This window comes from Nesoenas mayeri (genome assembly GCF_963082525.1).
Source record: "Nesoenas mayeri genome assembly, chromosome: 10".
Taxonomy (NCBI): domain Eukaryota; kingdom Metazoa; phylum Chordata; class Aves; order Columbiformes; family Columbidae; genus Nesoenas; species Nesoenas mayeri.
Window position 1 is genome coordinate 17,299,130 of NC_137560.1, and position 19,564 is coordinate 17,318,693.

The 19,564-nt window shown below is 44.1% G+C and overlaps 1 protein-coding gene across 1 annotated transcript in view; it reads left to right on the forward strand.

Annotated features, from left to right (window-relative positions):
* ADAMTS9 (ADAM metallopeptidase with thrombospondin type 1 motif 9) overlaps window positions 1–19,564 on the forward strand; it is a gene marked incomplete at both ends in the record, with an annotated part of 78,896 nt that overhangs the window by 15,621 nt on the left and 43,711 nt on the right. The window contains 14 exons of the mRNA XM_080350777.1: window positions 95–216; window positions 600–640; window positions 760–865; window positions 2,811–2,957; window positions 3,823–3,964; window positions 4,183–4,287; window positions 8,878–9,023; window positions 14,147–14,328; window positions 14,421–14,557; window positions 15,159–15,276; window positions 15,541–15,636; window positions 18,446–18,612; window positions 18,722–18,851; window positions 19,189–19,315. Of these exons, the coding sequence (XP_080206903.1) occupies window positions 95–216; window positions 600–640; window positions 760–865; window positions 2,811–2,957; window positions 3,823–3,964; window positions 4,183–4,287; window positions 8,878–9,023; window positions 14,147–14,328; window positions 14,421–14,557; window positions 15,159–15,276; window positions 15,541–15,636; window positions 18,446–18,612; window positions 18,722–18,851; window positions 19,189–19,315 (1,766 nt within the window). The remainder of the gene's footprint in view (window positions 1–94; window positions 217–599; window positions 641–759; window positions 866–2,810; window positions 2,958–3,822; window positions 3,965–4,182; window positions 4,288–8,877; window positions 9,024–14,146; window positions 14,329–14,420; window positions 14,558–15,158; window positions 15,277–15,540; window positions 15,637–18,445; window positions 18,613–18,721; window positions 18,852–19,188; window positions 19,316–19,564) is intronic.

A 19,564-nucleotide genomic window follows, 5' to 3' on the forward strand; every position in this document is an offset into this window, starting at 1 on the left:
AATTATTTTCTTCACCTTCTATTTGATGATGGCATTTGTAGTGAGTTGTATGATGAATAATTGAAATACTTGCTTTCTGTGTGTTGCTTATTAGGATGGTCCTGCAATATCTTACAATGCCCAGACAACACTGAAAAACTTCTGCCAATGGCAGCAATCCCAGAACCACCCTGAAGGAAGTCACCTTCAACATGATACAGCTGTGCTTGTTACCAGGTATGGTGAATATTCTCAGTAAAACTGTAGCCAGCTGTGTGTCAGAGGCTGTGAGCATGTAACATATGCAGCTTTGGGAAATATTCAGTTTTTGATGTAGGTGTAATGATATTTGCAACTGTGGGAGCAGTGTAACTGTGAGCAGAATTGGGATAATGTGTCCCGCATAGTGGTGGATGACTTTGAGACTTCCAAGACTGTCCATAAGATGAAAAACTCTGACTGTGGTAGGGAGTTGTTCAGACTCTGGACGATGTGGCAAGCCAGCATGAGAAGGTCCATTGGAGGACCAAGCATTGTTTTTGGATATTGTTATTATTGTGCTTGTACCTTAACTCACTGCTGCATTGAAAATTAATGTGCCAGGTCTGTTCTGCTTTCAGACAGGATATTTGTAGAGCGCACGACAAATGTGATACTCTGGGTAAGGAAAAACTTTCCTTTGTCTTTTAATAACTTTTTTGTAGTGACAATGTTAGTTGTTTGTGCCGAACTTTGGGTGACATTTCTTTTTCTATCATAAACCTTTTTGTTCTCTTCTAGGTCTGGCGGAGCTGGGCACAGTATGTGACCCATACAGGAGCTGTTCAATTAGTGAAGATAACGGACTGAGCACTGCTTTCACAATAGCACATGAACTTGGCCACGTGTATGTTTTATGTAAATATATTTACATTTAAATAGCCCAAGACTTATGCTAGCTAGGGCTTGCCAGCCTGCCTAGGACTTGGTACCTGCTGAGCCTAATTGTTTGGGAGGAGATGAATGTAGTCAGGTAGGAGATGTACCATTGAGGAAAATTAGGCTGTGGTGTGACTCTGGGAGGTGGTGGGGTGCTCTGAAGTCCATTTGAGAGCAGTAAAGCCAGCAGACCCACATTTTTGGGGAGGGTGAGTGACAGAGTACCCCAAGCAGCACATTAGCAGGGAAGGAGAACTAACAAAATGTCTCATATTACTGCATCTTCTCACATCTACATGCAGATGTCAGCAGCATCTGCCCTGGAGCTGTGATGTCTTGGCCAGGTCACTGGGACTAGCCGGGTTTTTGGCCAGGGCTGGGACGTGCTGGGTGCCTTGGGGCGGACCAGGGCAATTGCCACAGGCACATCTCACCTGGGCTTTGGGACTGAAGTCTCCTCCAAGAGCCAGTTCTCAGCCTGCCACAGCTTGGCCCACCACCACACATGGTGCTGCTGAAGGAAGAAATTCAGCCAGTGTGTCTGGCAGGTGATGGAGATGTGTTAGCGAGCTTGATCCACCTCCTGAACCATTTCACAAAGGGAAATCTTGTGATGCTGAACATGCCCAAAAGAGATGCTGTCATTCAAGATGCACCTCCTCCAGTGGAAATTTCTGTTAACCGATTTTGACTTCTTTTTTAGAGTAGTAGTGAGAAAAATCATCTTAGATCGCATAGTCCTTTACCTCCCAGCTACAGCTCAGTCCCAAATCACCTCATGTTTGGTTTGCAGTGGAGATCTGTAGGTGTGGGATGGATGAATACCCAGTAACAAGTCACTCATTGTTTTAAACTCCCTTTTTCTGCACAGAAAGCTGGCTGAGATGGTCTATTTTTAACCACAGCAGTGTTTGTTTAAATAAGATTTCCTAAGAGAAAGTCCCCGAAGGTTTGGCATTCCCCACACCTAACCTGTGGCTAATTTCTTCACGAATGCTGCCCCAGAGCTGCTGGAGGGGTTTGTGGTGCTGCCGGGCGGGAAGTGCCTCTTTACTCTTTTACAGGGAACTGAGTGAAAAGGTGGTTCACCGGAGGTAATCTTAATGGGATATAAACTCTCCAGCCTTCGAACGCAGGATCACACTGGGTCATTTCCCCTTCTCCACTTCAAAAGGCAAAGTGCTTTAAGCCGTTCTGTCTCTGTTAGCGTATTTGCCGCATTCTTCAATATGTCATGTGCTGCAGACTTCGCGTGGGTTTCTGCTGATACTGATGCTTGATGGCATTTTGTAAACCTACCACATAAAGTAGAGAAGCCAAGTCTATCCCCAGTGCAGCACTATTTAGGCAACAGCATGAAGGATCAGCATGGCCCGAGGTGTTCAACTGCATTAGAAGACATTTTGCAGCCAGCGTAGGATGCTGGCAACACACGAGGGACTTCAGGCACCAGTGGTCAGTGGGCTCAAGTCGTTCATCTCTTTCGGAAGCTTGGTTCTTTGGCTCAATTCCAGAGAACTCTTGCCATTTTTATGAAGGTGGGGCCGGACTCCAGCCTGCCTGCAGGATCTCTACTGTCAGCTGAAAAGGAAACAGCAGCTGAAATTGCATCTTACTGCAGGCTCCCTCAAGGACTTGTCTGGCTGAATATCTGCAGCCGTGATTTGGTGACCTTACCAGGGTGCTGCCGAGCTTCTTGCACACAAATGCTAAGAACCCAGTTTGAGCAATGCTTGTTGACATTTATGAGTATGTGCATATTAATTACTTCTATTCTGTAATATGTCAGTAGCATATCTAGGAAAAATTCCCCCATTTGCTTACATTTAGTTCACACTGTTGCTCTCGCTATGCTAAATACTTGACATTTGCCACTAAACTGACTGTGCTTTTCACTGCTGTGTTTCTCCTAGATTTAACATGCCACACGATGACAATCATAAATGCAAAGAAGATGGAGGTAAAAATCAACAGCATGTCATGGCACCAACGCTGAACTTCTACACCAATCCCTGGATGTGGTCAAAATGCAGCAGAAAATACATCACTGAATTTCTGGAGTAAGGACATATATGCATGTTAGGCTGTTATTACAAGTGCGTGCATCCAGTAGGGTTCATAATTTACTCTGAAGTCCTAACGTGCAGCATTTGGAGGAAATCGGAGGGATTTGTGTGTGCACATATCCTTTAGGTAGATCAGGAATGCATCCTTGGCATGCAGTCCCTGCCAGTTCAGCCTCGTGATAAGCTGGCAAGGACCAGCCTCTCTATGGGGAAGAATAAGTCTTCCCCCATGGATATTGCTTTTAAGGAATGTGTGTTCTCCTCAAACCTGAAGAATGAGTTTTCCAAGCCCTGTGGCCAAGATACAGAGCCATGTTTTAGGAGGCAGATTGAATCTACCTGTCTGCTCCACAGGTCAAGATAAGGCCTTGGCACTAGTCCCTGGTGAGAACACTCTTCCAGGAGCCCATAGGTCAGTTCGATGAGCAGTGATCGCCCATTTTGCCATGATGCCTTCCCATACGTTGTGATGGGGAGCAAAACGAGAGACACGATGGGGTCCTGGCAAATACGGAAGCTCAATCCCCCAGCTCTTCTGCTAATAAATGTTTTTTCTTTCTAAATATATATTACACCACTGCTTACTCAGCAACTAAATTCAGGTTGTGCATGCTCAGAAACGCTTTTGCCAGGGTAGCTGACTGCGTTGTGGTGGATGGTTATTAGTGCAGCCTGGGCTGATGGGAAAAGGGTAATGCACCCTCCTGTGCTCAAGTCTGCAGTAGCAGCTCTTGTGCTTGTTATAAATAAATATGCCAAATGTGATGCACCTCTGCCCCAGGGCTGGCTCAGGTAAACACCAATGGGTTCTTGTCACATCACCTCCTGTTTAACACCATTTCTCTGCTTTGTGTTGTAGTACTGGTTATGGGGAATGTTTGCTTGATGAACCTTCATCGAGAACTTACACGTTGCCTCAGCAGCTCCCGGGGCTGATTTATGATGTCAACAAACAATGTGAGTTAATTTTTGGACCTGGATCTCAAGTGTGCCCGTATATGGTAAGTGAAATTCCACACCTTGGTTTTCCTGCTGTTGCCAGGGCAAAATAAGGCCTCTTGGGGTGTGCATGAATGGAAGGCTCACAAGCCATCAAAGTATTGTCAAGCTTATGAGTTATTGATGAATCCTAGGGGTATAATTTCATTAAGGATCATTTATCTGGTAAGACATGTGGCACGTATTTGTTTAATGTCTTCATCTTTTCAATAACAAGCAGATGCAGTGTCGGCGACTTTGGTGTATTAACATTGATGGCGCACACAAGGGATGTCGTACCCAACACACACCTTGGGCTGATGGGACAGAATGCGAGCCAGGAAAGGTCTGTAATATCTGATGGTTTGTGCCTCGTAGCGATGTTTTCCAGATCTCAGGTTAAGCATATCAGTCAAAATCATCCTATCCCAATGGCCAGTTATATGGGGCACAGCTTCCGACTTTGAGGATGGAAGCCCAAAGCAGCTCTGTGTGTTTTAAGCCTGATACACATGGGTCAGCTCTGCACCGGAGAATGTGATTAAAATCAACTGCTTGGCATAGTGTTGTTTAAGCAGGTATTCCTTCTGCAGTGCTTATCTTGGTAAATTAATGCCCTTGAGTGAACTTCTGAGCAAAACTTTCACAAAGCTTCACTAGGCTTTTATTAGAAATTTCCTATGTGATGTGAGTAATTAGTAATTTTGTGTAACATAAATTTGTCAACTGGCTTCTCATCTTGACAACTTCCGAGTAAAATATAGAACTCGTTGACATTTTCTGCATGGAACAATTTTGGCAGTAATTCATACAAACTTTCAATTTCCATGTGCAATGTTAGTTTCAAGCTAGCTTTGTGGTTTGTAGAATAAGTATTTAGTTTTTAGTTGTCTAGATCTAGAGAAAAAATACTTGAGAGGATTTTTCTCTTTTATTGAGGTACTGAACCTTGTGAAGAAAAATGCTAACTAGTTTTCATATTTTTTGTCTGAACAAAAATATTCTTCATCTAAATCTAGTAAAAAAAGTGTGACGTTATTCTACAAAGTATAGCATAAAACTTTGCTTTTCTGGCTATTAATGATCAGTAGTTAAAGTTTTCTTTAGAAAGAGTCAACATTCTAATTCATAGTCTTTCAAATGTATTTAATAAAAATATCTGGATGCTATTTTAGATATCATTTTCCATAAAGGCTTGGTAATTAATCCTCTGTTGCATGTAGCCGAAAAGTAAATTGTTCAATGACATGTGACTGATTTCCTTCAAGATGATGGGCATAGTCTATCAATTTGCCTTCCTTTCTTAGGGAAAAGCACAGCAAACACATTTGTTTTTCTTGTTGATAATGTGCATTAGAGATGTGGTTGGAAAATCCTATTCCTGTGCTGCTCTTTGGAGCCAGTGCTTCAATATTTAATGTTTTAATGTAAAATGCCCCCTTTTTTGAGACTCGGGATAAAGCGGGTCTACTCACTGCTGGAAGCTCAGAAATAACTATTTTCTTGAAATTGCAAAAATCTGGGCTGCAGTTTTGTTCTGACAGACCTGCTGTTACCCTTGGATATGGCCAGAGTGATGTGCAAACAACTGCAATTGAGCAGATTATCACCTTCTCAGAGTTACCATGTCATCCAAGTGGCAGTGTCCAGCTGCATGGTTCTTAAAGACCATGTGAGCAAAAACATTTCAGTCCACAAATCTAGACAATTTGACAAGTTTAGACAAATTAGACAAGTGTGACCTTGAACTTCTCAGCTGAGAGCAGATGGGCTCTTAAAAAAAGCTAATGCAGTCTGCTAGTGTTCAGGCATTTGAATGTATTCTCACAAAAAGGCTTTACAGAGTAATTCTTCTATCTGTGTGTTGGTCTAATTCAAGCTTAAGGTTTGAATCATGATAAACTCTCTTCTCCTTAGTGTTTATTTGGGCTTGTGAAGTGCTGAGGTGCGAGTCTGAAGTGCTTTTCATTGGAATAAATCACTATTTAGGTACTCTGCTGTGGCCAGGAGCCCCATCAAACTGCTGCATGCTGACTAATGCTTTGCCTCAAGTCTGTGTGTTTAAAGCCTGTGATATATGAGGTGACAGATGGAGAAAATACCGTCCCATTTTTTATGGTCATATATTTGGAAATGAGGGAGCCTGAAGAGCTAAGAAAAATCTAGCTAAAACTACTGGGATGTAGATTTATCCAGACTCTAAATTTATTCTTAAATCAAGGACGCTAAAACAACATGGGAGTATTAGTTTATGCATATTTTGCGTGTGAGGACAGTGAATTTGATATTGCTAAATCAAGTAATAAGCCCAGCCCAGAGTTTGACCTTTGCTGGGTGAGCACCAGTCGTCGTTCTCAGGGTTTCACAGCACCAGCACATTGTTGGGTGGAAATAAATCACTGGAAGAAAATAAAGAGGGTCGTAAACTTGGGCCTCTGTCTCTTGTGGTTTTCAGGGTTGTTTAAAGAATGGTAAAAGAAGAGTAGATGAATAGTAATCATTTCTGTCTCCTGCCGTATGGCAGCAGGTAGCGTATATGTTATGCATGCGTGAAGCTTCACAGCACTTGTCTGCCCCCTGCTAATCTATTCAGCTAAAGTCAGCACAAGGATGAAAGCTGGATTTGGTGAATTGTCTGGGACTTCAGTGGCAAGACAAAGAAAAGGAAAGCCTGTTGTAGTGTCTCCTGTTCCTGCCGTTGCTCTCCTGCTCAACTGTGTGTCTAAGTTATTTTGAACTTGCTACAGACAAAAACTCTTTTATTCTCTTCGTTCTCTGATCTGTAAGCTCATAGGAAAGAGAACCCTGGCAGGCTTTTTAGTTTTTCTGTTGTAACTCAACATAGAAATTATTTTTAAAATACAAAAGGCTCGCAGGTTGCACAGCCAGACTATTCACAGTGTGGTTCCAAGAAACACCATTGCATTTCCATAAGATAATCTTGCTGTTTATTTAAAACAGCTGCTCCTTTTTTTTTTTTTTTCCCCTTTTGATTTACCATCCACTCCAAACCCTCAATTTTTAATAAAATCAAGAGGATGTAGGTGATTTCCTGGTTAATTCTCAACCATTGGACGGGAGACATATAGGTCATGTCACGCTCTGTTAGCTGTGTACATTCACTAGTTAGCTATTCAGTCGTCTTCTCTGGGTCAGTGATGCCAAGCATGACTGTGGTTATATATTTAGCTGTGAGCATCAACATTGCTGTGAGAAGTTCTCTACTGGGACAGCACTGTTGAATTGGTGTTGTGTATTTTTTGTACACTGATGATGCTGTTGGACCTCTTTGTCCCTGGTACAGGGCTGGCATAGGGGTCTCCATCCTACAGTTTTTCAACTGTCTAAATGCCAGGAGGAGTTGTGCATTGGAAGGGCTTGTCCTGCAGCAAAGAAGCAGGCATTTCAGCTTATTTTATTCCTGTCCTTTACTCTAGCAGAATTATTTTCAGCCAGTTTCTATATGGGGAATGAAATCTTCAGATGACAGCAAATCCAAGGCACATTGCAGTCTTGAGACCATGTTCATCTCTGAGCAAACACCACATTTAGGGCCCAAGCTATGAGTTGTTTGGCTGTCCTGCAAACCGTGTCCAAACGCCAATGCACCTGAGATCAGCTTTCTTCATCAGCAAAGCAATGAGCCAAACTGGCCATCATGGGCTAAAGGTGTTAAATGTGCTGCAGAGCCAGTGTCCTGTGGCCTGGATGCTCGACCCCCTTGATTTTGGTACCTTCTGATACTTTGATTTTGCTCTGTTTTCCTAGACAGCTTTCTCTAAGGTGATTCATAAGGGTGTCTAAAAAAGGGGATGAGCTTATGGAATGTCTTGTTCTGGCATTAGTGAAACCGCTGGAAAAACACAGCACATTGGTAAATTTGACCCGGTTGCCATAAAGATTGTCAGGTGTTTCCATTCCTGAACAGCATCAGGTGCAGAGAAGTATTGGAAGTGAATATTTTAATGATGCACTTTATGTTTTCTTCTTTGAGTCTGTAACCTCTTCCAATCTGTGAGCAATCAGCAGTGTTTGGGCTTCATATAATTGCAAAGATTTGGGCATCTGCCAGCAGATGAACATGACTCTGGGTTTAAATCTGCTTTAGCAAGCACTGTTCAGTGGGGTGGAAACCCTGCTCTGATGGGTCTTGGGGACACTTTTCCATCCACTCTGGTGGAACTAGAAGGTGACTCTCCCCTAGATCTCACCTCTCCAGAAGTCTCTGTAGTCAGACTAGCAAACACAATCCAAAGGGACGCAATTTATACTGTAGAAATGAGGGACAGGGACTTGCCAAGATAATTAAAACCAGTTTTCCAAACAAAAGAAAACAAGAGTTATAGCTGGAAAACAAAACACGTGCCAGGCCTTGGCAAGTCCCATGTTATGACTGAGTGAAGAAAAATTCTTTGCATTGAGGAATTTTTCTATTTTATTTGCCCTTTAGATTTGGAAGCTTCCTTTCCCTCTTCTGTCCTGGGGCTTTGTACAGCTGTGTGGAGGTTTGAGTTTTCCCTGTTGTTTTTCCTACTCTCTGTCTGTCTCCTCCCCTGACATGGTGCGGTTCCTGCTGCTCTCCAGGAATTCAGATAAGCGGCTTTTTGAAAAGCCAGTGCTGTGAGCTGAGCATTGCCATGCTGCTCGGCACCAGTAAACAGGGAATATTTGAGGACAACAGCAACCACCAGTCTTCTTCCCATAAATCACTCCACTGGTCTCTGCAGCTTGTCTTCTCTTCTTCATTTAAGGCTGCAGTGAGAAAAAAATATGGGTGCAACAGACAAAACTAAAGAAGTTAAATTTTATTTGATTGCAAAATCTTTGCTACATTTTGTGAGTGGTTGAGAAATAAGTAAGCCTAAGCCTTGGCATCCAGGGTGGTAATGAAAAGCAAGGCAAGCTCACCTTTCCTGTCTCTCTCCTCTGCGCACAGCACTGCCGGTTTGGGATGTGCGTACCCAAAGAGCGAGAGGCGCCGGTGACAGATGGAGCGTGGGGGACCTGGAGCCCTTTTGGGACCTGCTCGAGAACCTGCGGCGGCGGCATAAAGACGGCGATACGAGAGTGCAACAGGCCCGAGTAAGTGCACAGAGGGGAAGCACTGGTGGAGGAAATGGGGAAAAGCAGCTGGATTACCCAAATGGGTTGAAGTGCCCTTCAGCTGTTCCCAGCCTGTGTGTCACCCCAGGGGCTGGTGGCTTTGCCTGGCACGGATCATCATGGGGACCCAGGAGTAGCTGGTCACAGGTTTTGTTTGTGGGAAAAGTGCACTAAAAAGAGATCTGTTCAATGGAGAGAGAAGAAAAAAAGCTAATATCTGTGCAGGTTTATTGCCTCCTGTTTTCCTAGAGAGGCACAGCTGGGGTCTCACTCCTAAAGAGATTCTTCTTCCAAACCTGTGGATCAGAAAGGACCAAGAAGGGAAGGAGTCATGGTTTTATCTATTTTTCACCATTTTACCCATGCTTTGGCTGCTTTTGCAGCTGATCCTACAGGCCAGATCCTTTAGACAGTTTTCTACCATTTTATTCCTGCTTTGGCTGGCTTTGCAGCTGATCCTTTATACAGTTACACATCAGCTGGCGCAGACTAGCCAAACCTCAGCAGAAATCTGTGCCCCATTAAAAAGTGGCACTCAAGAATGTTTGCCATCAGCCTGGAATGCAAAATTCTACACCCTTTGAAATGGCAGGGAATTTTGCCGTGGGCTTCAAGGAGATGAATGTGTGGCTGGTGAAATATTAACAATAGCTTGAGCAACTGGTATGAAAACAGGCTGCTTACATAAATTTTGAACTGTGCTGGTTTCTGTTTAACCACCTCCTTTCAGCCCATGAGAGCAAGAAGGGGTGGGCAGGAGGCTCTCCAGACTCTCGTTTGGTACTGAGACAGGGAGAGGAGTGAGGGGTCTGTGAAGCTGGTTGGACCAAGGACTCTTAAAAAGATGTAGCAGGCTTATTGCCAAGGAAATGGCCATTAGTGATGTACCAGTGACAGTTTCATCACTTCTAATGGGAGAAGGGAGAGCTCGTACCTGCAGCATGTGAAGTGACAGGAGAGGCTGCTCAGCACAGCTGGGCAGGTGTCGAAAGAGAAGAGTTGAAGTTAAGGGAGTAGGACTCCAGTATGTCAATTAAGAGGATGCTGAGAAACACACAAGAACAAAGGAGTTCTCATCTCACCATGCTGAGTCAGCACATACTATATGGTCTTCCAGTAGCCATGGAGACACAAAACCAAAATATTTTTCCACATGCGAAAATAGCTGTGCTGCCGAACCTTTGGATCCTGTCAGTAAGAAGTATTCCCAGCATGGGCCTGAGCACAGGCAGAGCATCCCCAAAACAAGCGCATCTCCATCAGGTACCTGTACCCGGTGCTCCTGGACCACTGCGAGCTGGGCACTGCCTTAAGGTCTGCGAGCAAAAACGTTCGTGCTCAGTAATTGCAGGTGATGCGTTAAGCTTCGTATATTGAAAATGTGTTGAGGTGGGAGCGGGGATCATAGCCCGCTGCTCCCCAGGCCTGTCTGCTGTGTCCTGGGAGTTTCTGACGTGCTGGGAGGAACGCAGCGACGCCGGGGTGTGCACAGGAGCTTGTAGGGGGAATTATGCTGGATTGAAAGCAGGTCCACACTGGCAGTTAGTTGATCAAACAGATGATTCAGAGAGAAGGGAAATCAAGAGAGAACAAGAAGGTTTGCTACATTCCCTTCTGTCTCTGCAGTGCATCGCTGATGATTATCCATAAAAATATTGCATAGTGTGAAGAATCTGGTATTTCTTTGTGTTGTCGAAAATCGATCTTATATGAGGCTGACTTATTTTCGAGGGTCAGCTCTTTCTGTTTACTCAAGCTCTGTGAAAAGCAATGCTGGTTTAAAACCACCTTAAAACATTCAGGGTGGTTTGAGGTTGGTTTTAAAACGTCAGAATTGTGAGTGTGCTTCAGCCCTGAATGCTGGCTGCAGGGAGGTTTACTGCCGCAGTTACGAAGCTGACAGTTTGCAATATGATGTCAAGTTTCAGCATCCTTCAGTTTGTGGTGTGTTGCTGTGTTCCATGTTTTCTCAATCTTGCAGGTCATGTCGAGAGAAAAGGAAGTTATACAGTAGTTTGGAATCTCTGGATTTTGTTAGACCTACTCTTAAAAAAAAAAAAGCAAACTCCTGCATTTTCTTCTTAATTAACTTAATATTTCAAAGTCTTATTTTAATTAAATTGATTCATATTGGAAGCAATGTGATAAAAATGTGGTAATTGCAATTTTTTTAATGAAATACCCTGCTAGAGGTTTGCATAATTTAAAGCCTTTGTCAAACCACAACAGTCCTGGTGCAGTGTAAATGCTTTTGAAGCAAAAATGAGGAATCCAGTTAATTCCCTCATGAATGATTTGGACTCACAGAGGTCTGGGGTGTGCTGCTGCCACAGCTAAGAGGTTTCCCCAGAGTCGAGATGTCCCTTTGTAGCTGGAGGTAGATAATGATAATGTGCCTTCATAGGAATAGTCTGTGGGAATGGCCCCGATGGTGGGAAACCCCTAGAAATCACCATGGTGGCTGGGAGGCAGGAGGAGTGTTGGACGCACCCACAGGGGCTGCAGCACTGAGTTAGCTCTGGAGCAGTCCCAAGCATGCTCAGTTAAATTAAATCAAGTTGTTTGCCAATCCAAGGTGGAGAATAGACTAAATTGGTAGAAACCAGGTTTAGACTTTGCTCCACTAGGAAGTAGTGTGAAATCGTTCTGTAAACTGATATCTTTAGTGAGTGCTATGCAGTTGGTTGTGACTTTAAGCCCTGTTACTTGCTTAACTGCAAGCACCAGAAACTTTTGCAAGTGATGCATGTTTAGTTTCCAGATGGTATGTAAGAATCACAGAACAGTTTGAGTTAGAAGGGACATTCAAAGCTCATCTAGTCCAACCCCCCTGCCATGAGCAGGAATATCTTCACCCAGCTCAGGTTGCTCAGAGCCTCATCCAGCCTGTCCTGGGATGTCTCCAGGGATGGGGCACCCTCCACCTCTCTGGACAACCTGGGCCAGTGTTTCACCACCCTATTGTAAAAAATTTCTTCCTCATGTCTCACAATCAGAGCAGGTAGAGCCGGTGTTACCAGCTACAGCTCCGGGTCGTGCCTAAAGACAAACCATACTCTTCAGCATTTAGGATGGGACTTGAGGGATCTGTACCATGGCAGTGTGTATCTCAGCAAGGAGAGGATGCTGGCAGGGGAAATCCCATGTGTGTAGCTGGTGGTGCTCTGCATCTCACCCTCAGACTCGTGCCAAACCTGTGAGCATCTCTAGCTTGGTGCTAGCGTGGTGGTGGGAAGTCCGCCCGCCCTTTTCTACATTTCAGGTAGCCTTTAGGCAAGGGCAGGCCCCTCTGGGTGCCTCTGTCTCCTCATTTATTTAAGAGGAACCCTGCTACTTGAGTCACAAATAGTTTTCAGACGTCAGAGTGAAGAATTACTTGTGGAGGAACAAGCGCTCCTGGTCTTCGTAAGCTTGTTGATGTGCCTGTACTTCAAAGGATGCTAAAAAATTGTGTTAAGGTGTAGGAGTTTGTTGACTTGCTGTGTGTAGAGACCCTCATACATATGCAAGGGGTTTCTGTCTCTGTTATGGTAGAAGATGCTGACTGCATGCAACGTGGAGAGCCTACAGTGGGCATCTCTATGCTAGGGGCAGGGGTGCTTCCCGTTTATCACTCATTAATTTGCATTTTGAAAGGTCTTTCTGTGTGCAAATTGGCTTTCTTCCTGAGGAGGCTCAATGGGAAGATGCATTCTGCCAGTATCCTGGAGGCACTGACAGCCGTCTGGTCCTGGGGCAAGGCAGAGCCGATCCTGAAGAAAAGCCCTAAAAGGCAGGAGATGTGGGTGCCAGGACTTCAGCGCCCAGTGCATTGCTCTTCTGATCTCTACTTCTTGCTAGCACAGGCACTTATTTTGTTCAGGGATTGGGTAGAAGATGCAGGTTTGGTGGTTATTTTGCAGCAGCAGCTGGAGCTGGGCACACATGTTGAGCTTCAAGGGTCACTTTGTGCTTCTGTGGCATCAGGGAAAAACAAAGCTGGATGGTAGGGCAGTTTTTATTATGCGTATTAATGGTGGTAGCTTGTAGAAGCCTCCACCATGCCCTCTCAATTTCATTTGAAGTTTCACAAGAGAGCATCAGAGATGATGGGGTTTTCTTGGAACGTTTAAAGCATAGTGCACCCTTTTAACTTTTATTGTTATAATTCATTATATGCATAGAAGGCTGCACAGAGATGGGAGTATGAAACCTTACCCTAGTTCCTAGAAGAACTGAACAGACAGTAGATAAGATAGCTTATATCCCAAGGGTACTTTCCTCACAGTGTTACCATAGCTGAAAAGGCATCCTTACCAGAAAGGTGCCTTCTGCTGGGTCGTTCCCACGCCGCTGCTGACAGTGGCTGCAGGAGGAAAGGCTTTTCGGGTCCCTGAAGTGAGCTGTTGCCTGGCAAAGGCTCCATCTACATACGAGGACAAAAATAGTTTTATGACTCCAGCCCTGAATCTGAGAGTTGGGAAATTCAAAATGACAGTTTCTCCTAGGCTTACCTGCTGTTTTTTATGTGGCTTGGATGATATTGCTTTCCCCAGTTTCTACCAGAGCCATCCTACTATAAAATGGGGGTAAAGTATTTATTGGCCATCTTTGGCGCTTTCTGGAACATGTGGAGATAAAATTGTTTTAAAGTGTCTAGCGTTACCATTTCTACCATTTTGGACTACAAATCCTGAAGGACTAAGCACTGCCTGGCCTTTCAGCCTCCACAGGGAAGCCCTTTCTCCTTTCTGCAGTGATGTTTGGTTATTTGCAACCCAGCAGATCAGAGGCAAACCCTCAGCTGCTGAATCCATATGATTGCTCGAGTTCTGGAGGGATGGTCCCATACAGGATCCCACAGTGTGAAACTAAATCCCCAGTTAAGGAGGAAGATGTGTTTCCTTTCTGTTTTTTCTCACTACTGCTGCATTCATAAGAGAGCAAATATTCCCTTTTTCATCTTCTTTTACCATTGCAAATATGGTCTTTTTTATTAGACACCTGCATAACCTTTCCTGCTGTCAGCCTGCGATATTAAATACCTGGCCCGCAAAATGGTGCTGCAAATCCTGACTGTGCTGAACAGGCTGCAAAACTACGATTGAGTCTTGTTTCTGCAGGCCTAAAAACGGTGGGAAATACTGCGTGGGTCGTCGCATGAAGTTTAAATCCTGCAACACCGAACCATGCTCAAAGCTGAAGAAGGATTTCCGGGACGAGCAGTGTGCCGACTTTGATGGGAAGCACTTTAACATCAATGGGCTGCCCACGAACGTGCGCTGGGTTCCCAAATACAGCGGCAGTAAGTGGCCGGGGAAGGGAGATGCGGATTGCTGCGTCAGGCCGATGGCATTCGGATAACATGCTTCTGGTTTTCCTCCCTCCCACCCCTAGTCCTGATGAAGGATCGGTGCAAGTTGTTCTGCCGAGTGGCGGGAAATACAGCGTATTACCAGCTGCGGGATCGTGTCATCGATGGGACGCCCTGTGGCCCTGACACAAATGACATCTGTGTGCAGGGCCTTTGCCGGGTAAGTATTTTCCCTTCTCTTTAGCCAGGGTGGTTGCACTTTTTCGTGGCAGGCTGGTGCTTCTGCACCTTGCTCTAGCCGGTCATTGCTGTGCCCTCTTCACTTGGGGCTGCTGGAGAATCTGCAGACTCTGCCAACCACGGCTGATCTGAAGCTCATGGCAAGCTCCAGATTTCCACAAGAGCCATGCGTGGAAGATGTCTGTATGTCTGTCCTTCATTACTGAGGGCTGTGGAGGTCTGAGCCTGAATCCACAGAGTGTTTCCTTCAGTCAGACCTTGGAGGACTCTACATTTCCATTCACAATTATTTTTCATTCTTTTTGCTATGGGAACAACCAATGCAAGAAGTTTTCTTTAGTGAAGGCATCGCCTGGTGCAAATGGCAGTTCTGATTCTCACGTTGTAAAAAAGCCTTTTGTTTGAAAATGCTGTGGGATGGCCACACTTTAAATCAGTGGAAAAAATGTGGGGAAGCAAAACAATTTGTCTCACAGAAGCCTTTTGCATACAAAGCTTTTGTGTGCCTTAATTGGAAGGTTTGTAAATGCTGCTCTAGTCTGTATTTGCTCAATCTATTTTTTTCAATTTTTCTCTTAAAGCAAGCTGGATGTGATCATGTGTTGAATTCAAAAGCAAGAAGAGATAAATGTGGTGTTTGTGGTGGGGATAATTCTTCATGCAAAACTGTTGCAGGCACATTTAACACGGTGCATTATGGTAAGAATCTGTTGCTAAAAACTTTATAGTGAAAAATGCAGGTCTATAAAAACCATTACCACACTTAATCTACAAAAACACTGATGTAAAATGCAAAATCCTTCTAGCTATAGCATATTCCATTTTATAACTATTTACGCTACCTCTAAATGAAAAGTATCAGCTTGTGTAACATGAAGTAATTTTGATCATTTCCTTTTCCCCTGTAAAAAGCAAATGAAATGCCTGTGTAATAGCTTTGACTTTCTGTTAAATCTTTTCTAGGCTATAATGTTGTGGTCCGTATCCCAGCTGGTGCGACTAATATTGATGTGCGTCAGCACAGTTACTCAGGGAAACCAGAGGATGACAACTACCTGGGTGAGTTACAGTCCTTGTTTAAGTCTAGAAATCTGCTTTATTGTCTGGTTGTGGCGATATCCACTGGCTGCTCTCTGTTAGGGAGGATGAAGAATTCACTTAAGGGAGATGTTTTCTTACTGAGACTTGATCTCATATATCTACCAAACATGCAGCCTTATCTTGTTCCTTCTTTTTTTCATGCCATCCTTGATGCAAAGTTTGGGGGGTTCACGGACTCTAAGAAATATCCCCTTAGAGTGTCTCTGGGGCTGGGAAGGACTCTTGAGCCTGTTCTTTGGGTGTGAGCTGAGGCATTAAGCTGGGAACCAAACAGACTTCTGAGTTCTGCTGGAGTCTTCTCATCGCAACTTAAGACGACTCTACACTCACTGTGCCTTAGCTGGAGAGTAAATGTGCCATAGCCCGAAAGATGTGTGTACAAACAAATTCACAGAGAAATTGTTTTCTATTCCCCCAAGAATAATAATTCTGATTTCACTTTGACTGAGCCCTTCTTGTCCCTGCCTGACAGTGATATGTAACTGTAATGAAATATCCTGCACCAAAGATGTTTGTTTGATTTAAAGCTAACAATAACTTGGCCTTTGACTGTTGGACATTCATGGTCACTGTTTTCTGTAATCTGTGGGTATCTTTCTGGGCATAGATTAAAATGCTTGTGGTGCTGTGTTAGACCAGTCTGCAGCATGCACATATGCTTTTAACACAACCATGTGTCTCTTTTCTACCATGCTGATCAGTGGTCCACCCCATAGAAAATTCTGTTTGGGTTCAATAGTGGATATAACACCAACACACATTACAACTGATATTACACCTGCCAGTGGAAGGCTGGTCTTCCCATCAAGTCCTGTTTGTGCCCCTCAGAATCTGGTGGGGTTGCTGATGGAGCAGGGTGTCAGGCTGTGGCTCCTTGCAGTCCCGGGTGGATAGTGGCTGCTCTCCCAGCTCTGTTCCTCCTCTTCTGCACATCCCACACCCAGCACTGGGTTTGGGGGTTCCATATTTACACCCCTGAGTAGGCCACTTCATCTCCTTTCACCTCACAAAATCCCTGCATTGTTGAGTGTTTTTGCAAAATACAGGGCTTAGCCCAAGTGCTTGCTGTAACTGGGCGTATTTAAAAGTGGGACCAGGCTGTTGGTTCCTAGCCTATGGAAGGTAAAGGACTTCACTTGAGAAATGAGTAGAGGAGACTATCACTCACCAAAGGGAAATGGTGTTGACAGCTTTGGTGGCTGTTCTCCAGTGCTATCCATGTGGCTGGACCCTTCATTCAGGCAAAAAGCTGAGCAGGTTCCCCCTGTCCTCATTCCCAGACTGGGGTCATGCAAGGCTGTCTGTCTGTCCCTGCGCACCCGCGGCCATTCACTTCCAGCCGCTTTGCTGCCTTGCATAGTTTCTGCACATTCACAGCAATGAAATGAGATGGTGCAGCATGAATGCACATCAGTACCAAGAAAACCTTACTAAGGTGTGGTAGTTTTCTGTCCTGGGAAAGGGAGATACATTTCATTATTCCTCTTTTCTAGAAAAACAATCCTCCCTGTGTTGTGCCTATTCAAACTGGTCCACCCCAGAAGGAGCCCCAAAGAACTTCTCAGCTCTTCTTGGAGGGCCTTTAATCTTCTTGGGAAGCAATGAAGTCAAATCTTCTTTAATGTTGCTTTAATATTGCTGGGAAAGAATCTCTTCACATTAGGCCTGACTAGAAGCAAATGAGAAGTGCGCATGTGTCCGCTTATTTTGCAGCTCACTGAGTGTGAAATCTTGGGCCCTCAGTACTGTGAACCTTGTAGTTGCTTAACAATTTAGGAGGAATTTGATGTTGTCATCAAGTCCAAGATGTGTACCTACTGTTGTAGGAAATACAGTAAATGGGAAGGAATCCTTTAATGAGTTTTACTACTGCCTAATGACAATAAAGCCTCCGAAGTGTGGAATTTGTTTGAGTATAGCGTCTGCTTTGTGAGTTTTTCTCCATCCTGTGTCTGTTTGCTACTGAGCATTGTTTTGCTTTATTTTCTCTTCTCATTCCACGTAAAAACCTTTCTTTTGGTGTTTTGGTGTTAAGTGTAGATTTTTCAGTACAGAGGCTTTGGAGTAATGTAGCTGTGATGGGTGAAATGGTGGGGAAACTAACTTAGGAAATTAGCTACATAATCGCATTAGTGTGAAGTTGTGCAGCAGACTGCTGTTTTCAGGAAACCGTTCCTTTTATAAAGCATTTAGGCTTTAAGCCTCCAGTGTTTTCACATACCTTAAGATTTGGAATAATAAAAAGTAGGGGGGGAGGAGGGAGAGGGAATGAGTGGAAGAGATACTGACCAAACTCCCTGTAATTATCTACTGGAAAATGACATTTGGTCAATTAGGGTACATGTATTTAGCGTAAGAACATACCTGGAAACAACAGGGAAGCCACCCTACCTGCGTGGCTAGCAAAAAAGACATGGGCAGGGTTATTTCTGCAGTGTATGAGAGGATACAGACTGTGCGTTCTGTGTGCGGCATCCGGGCCAGCATCTCTTTTGGGTATCTCTTTGCCCTGGGTTATGGGTGAGCTCTGTAGCAAAAACTTCAGGCATTGAGCCTTCATTTTAATGAGGCTCTCTGGTGGAAAAAGGAGAAGGCACAATGTCTGTAAGAGCTTTGCTGCTCTCTTTACATCCTTTCTGTTTGAGAGTGCCAGCAGGCTTCTCCTCCCACCCCAATGAAAGGGAGCCCTGAGAGCACATGACCCACGTTATTATGTACGTATGAGTTAATTCTGCGTCTTTAGTTCTTGTTTTTTGCACCTATGCAGCCTTATCTAACAGTCAAGGAGACTTTATATTAAATGGAGACTTTGTCGTCAGTATGTTTAAAAGGGAAATCAAAGTTGGGAATGCTGTGATCGAATACAGCGGATCGGATAATACTATTGAAAGGATTAATTCTACAGATCGGATTGAGCAAGAAATAACACTTCAGGTGAAGTATATGTTGTGTGTGTGGAAAAGTCCAGCCAGCATTACTGGACTGAAAAATGTGGGCAGCAAAGTCTGTTGGTTTGATCTGCTTCATCTTTTTTTCCCCTCAGGTTTTATCAGTGGGTAATTTGTACAATCCTGATGTTCGTTACACTTTTAATATCCCCATTGAGGACAAACCTCAGCAGTTTTACTGGAATGCGTATGGCCCATGGCAGCCCTGCAGTAAGCTCTGCCAAGGTGGGTGCTTGGGAAGGCTTTAAAGAAGACACAGTTTTGTCCTGGATTCATCTGGGATCTGGGCAGTGCTGTTAAATCCCTCTCCATTTGCTTTCTGTGAGATTCTCGTGTTATGGGTGTGACTGTTTCCCTGGGCTGTAGTGGTAGATAACATTGTACAAGGTGCACCACTGCTCTGCTGCTCATCTTAGAGAGTCTTAACCCACCCCCCCATTTCTGAAAGAGGTTTAAAAGCATAATTAAATATCTCTTAATTGCTGCTATAGGAGGAGTAAGAGAAATAACTGATCACTTTCCTGTATGACTCAAACGATGTGTGGGGTTTTTTTCTGTGTAGGAGAAAGAAAAAGGAAACCCGTGTGTACGAGAGAGTCGGATCAGCTCACGGTGTCGGACCAGCGATGTGATCGACTTCCCCAGCCTGACCCCATCACTGAGCCTTGTAGCACAGAATGTGAATTAAGGTGCACTCTACTCAGCCATGTGTACACATTACATCATATATTTACTGTTTACTCCTCTTTCCTTTCACCTCTCACCATAAATCCTTTTCTCACCAGCCTGTGTTAGATTTAAAAAAAGAAAAGGATTAGCAGTTGCCTCTTTGTAAACCAAGACGGATTGGCATCCACCAGCTGTGTTTTGAGAGGCACTTTTCTACATTTTCACATTTCTCTTATTGGATTAAATTAGTGCTAACTATAAAAAAAAAA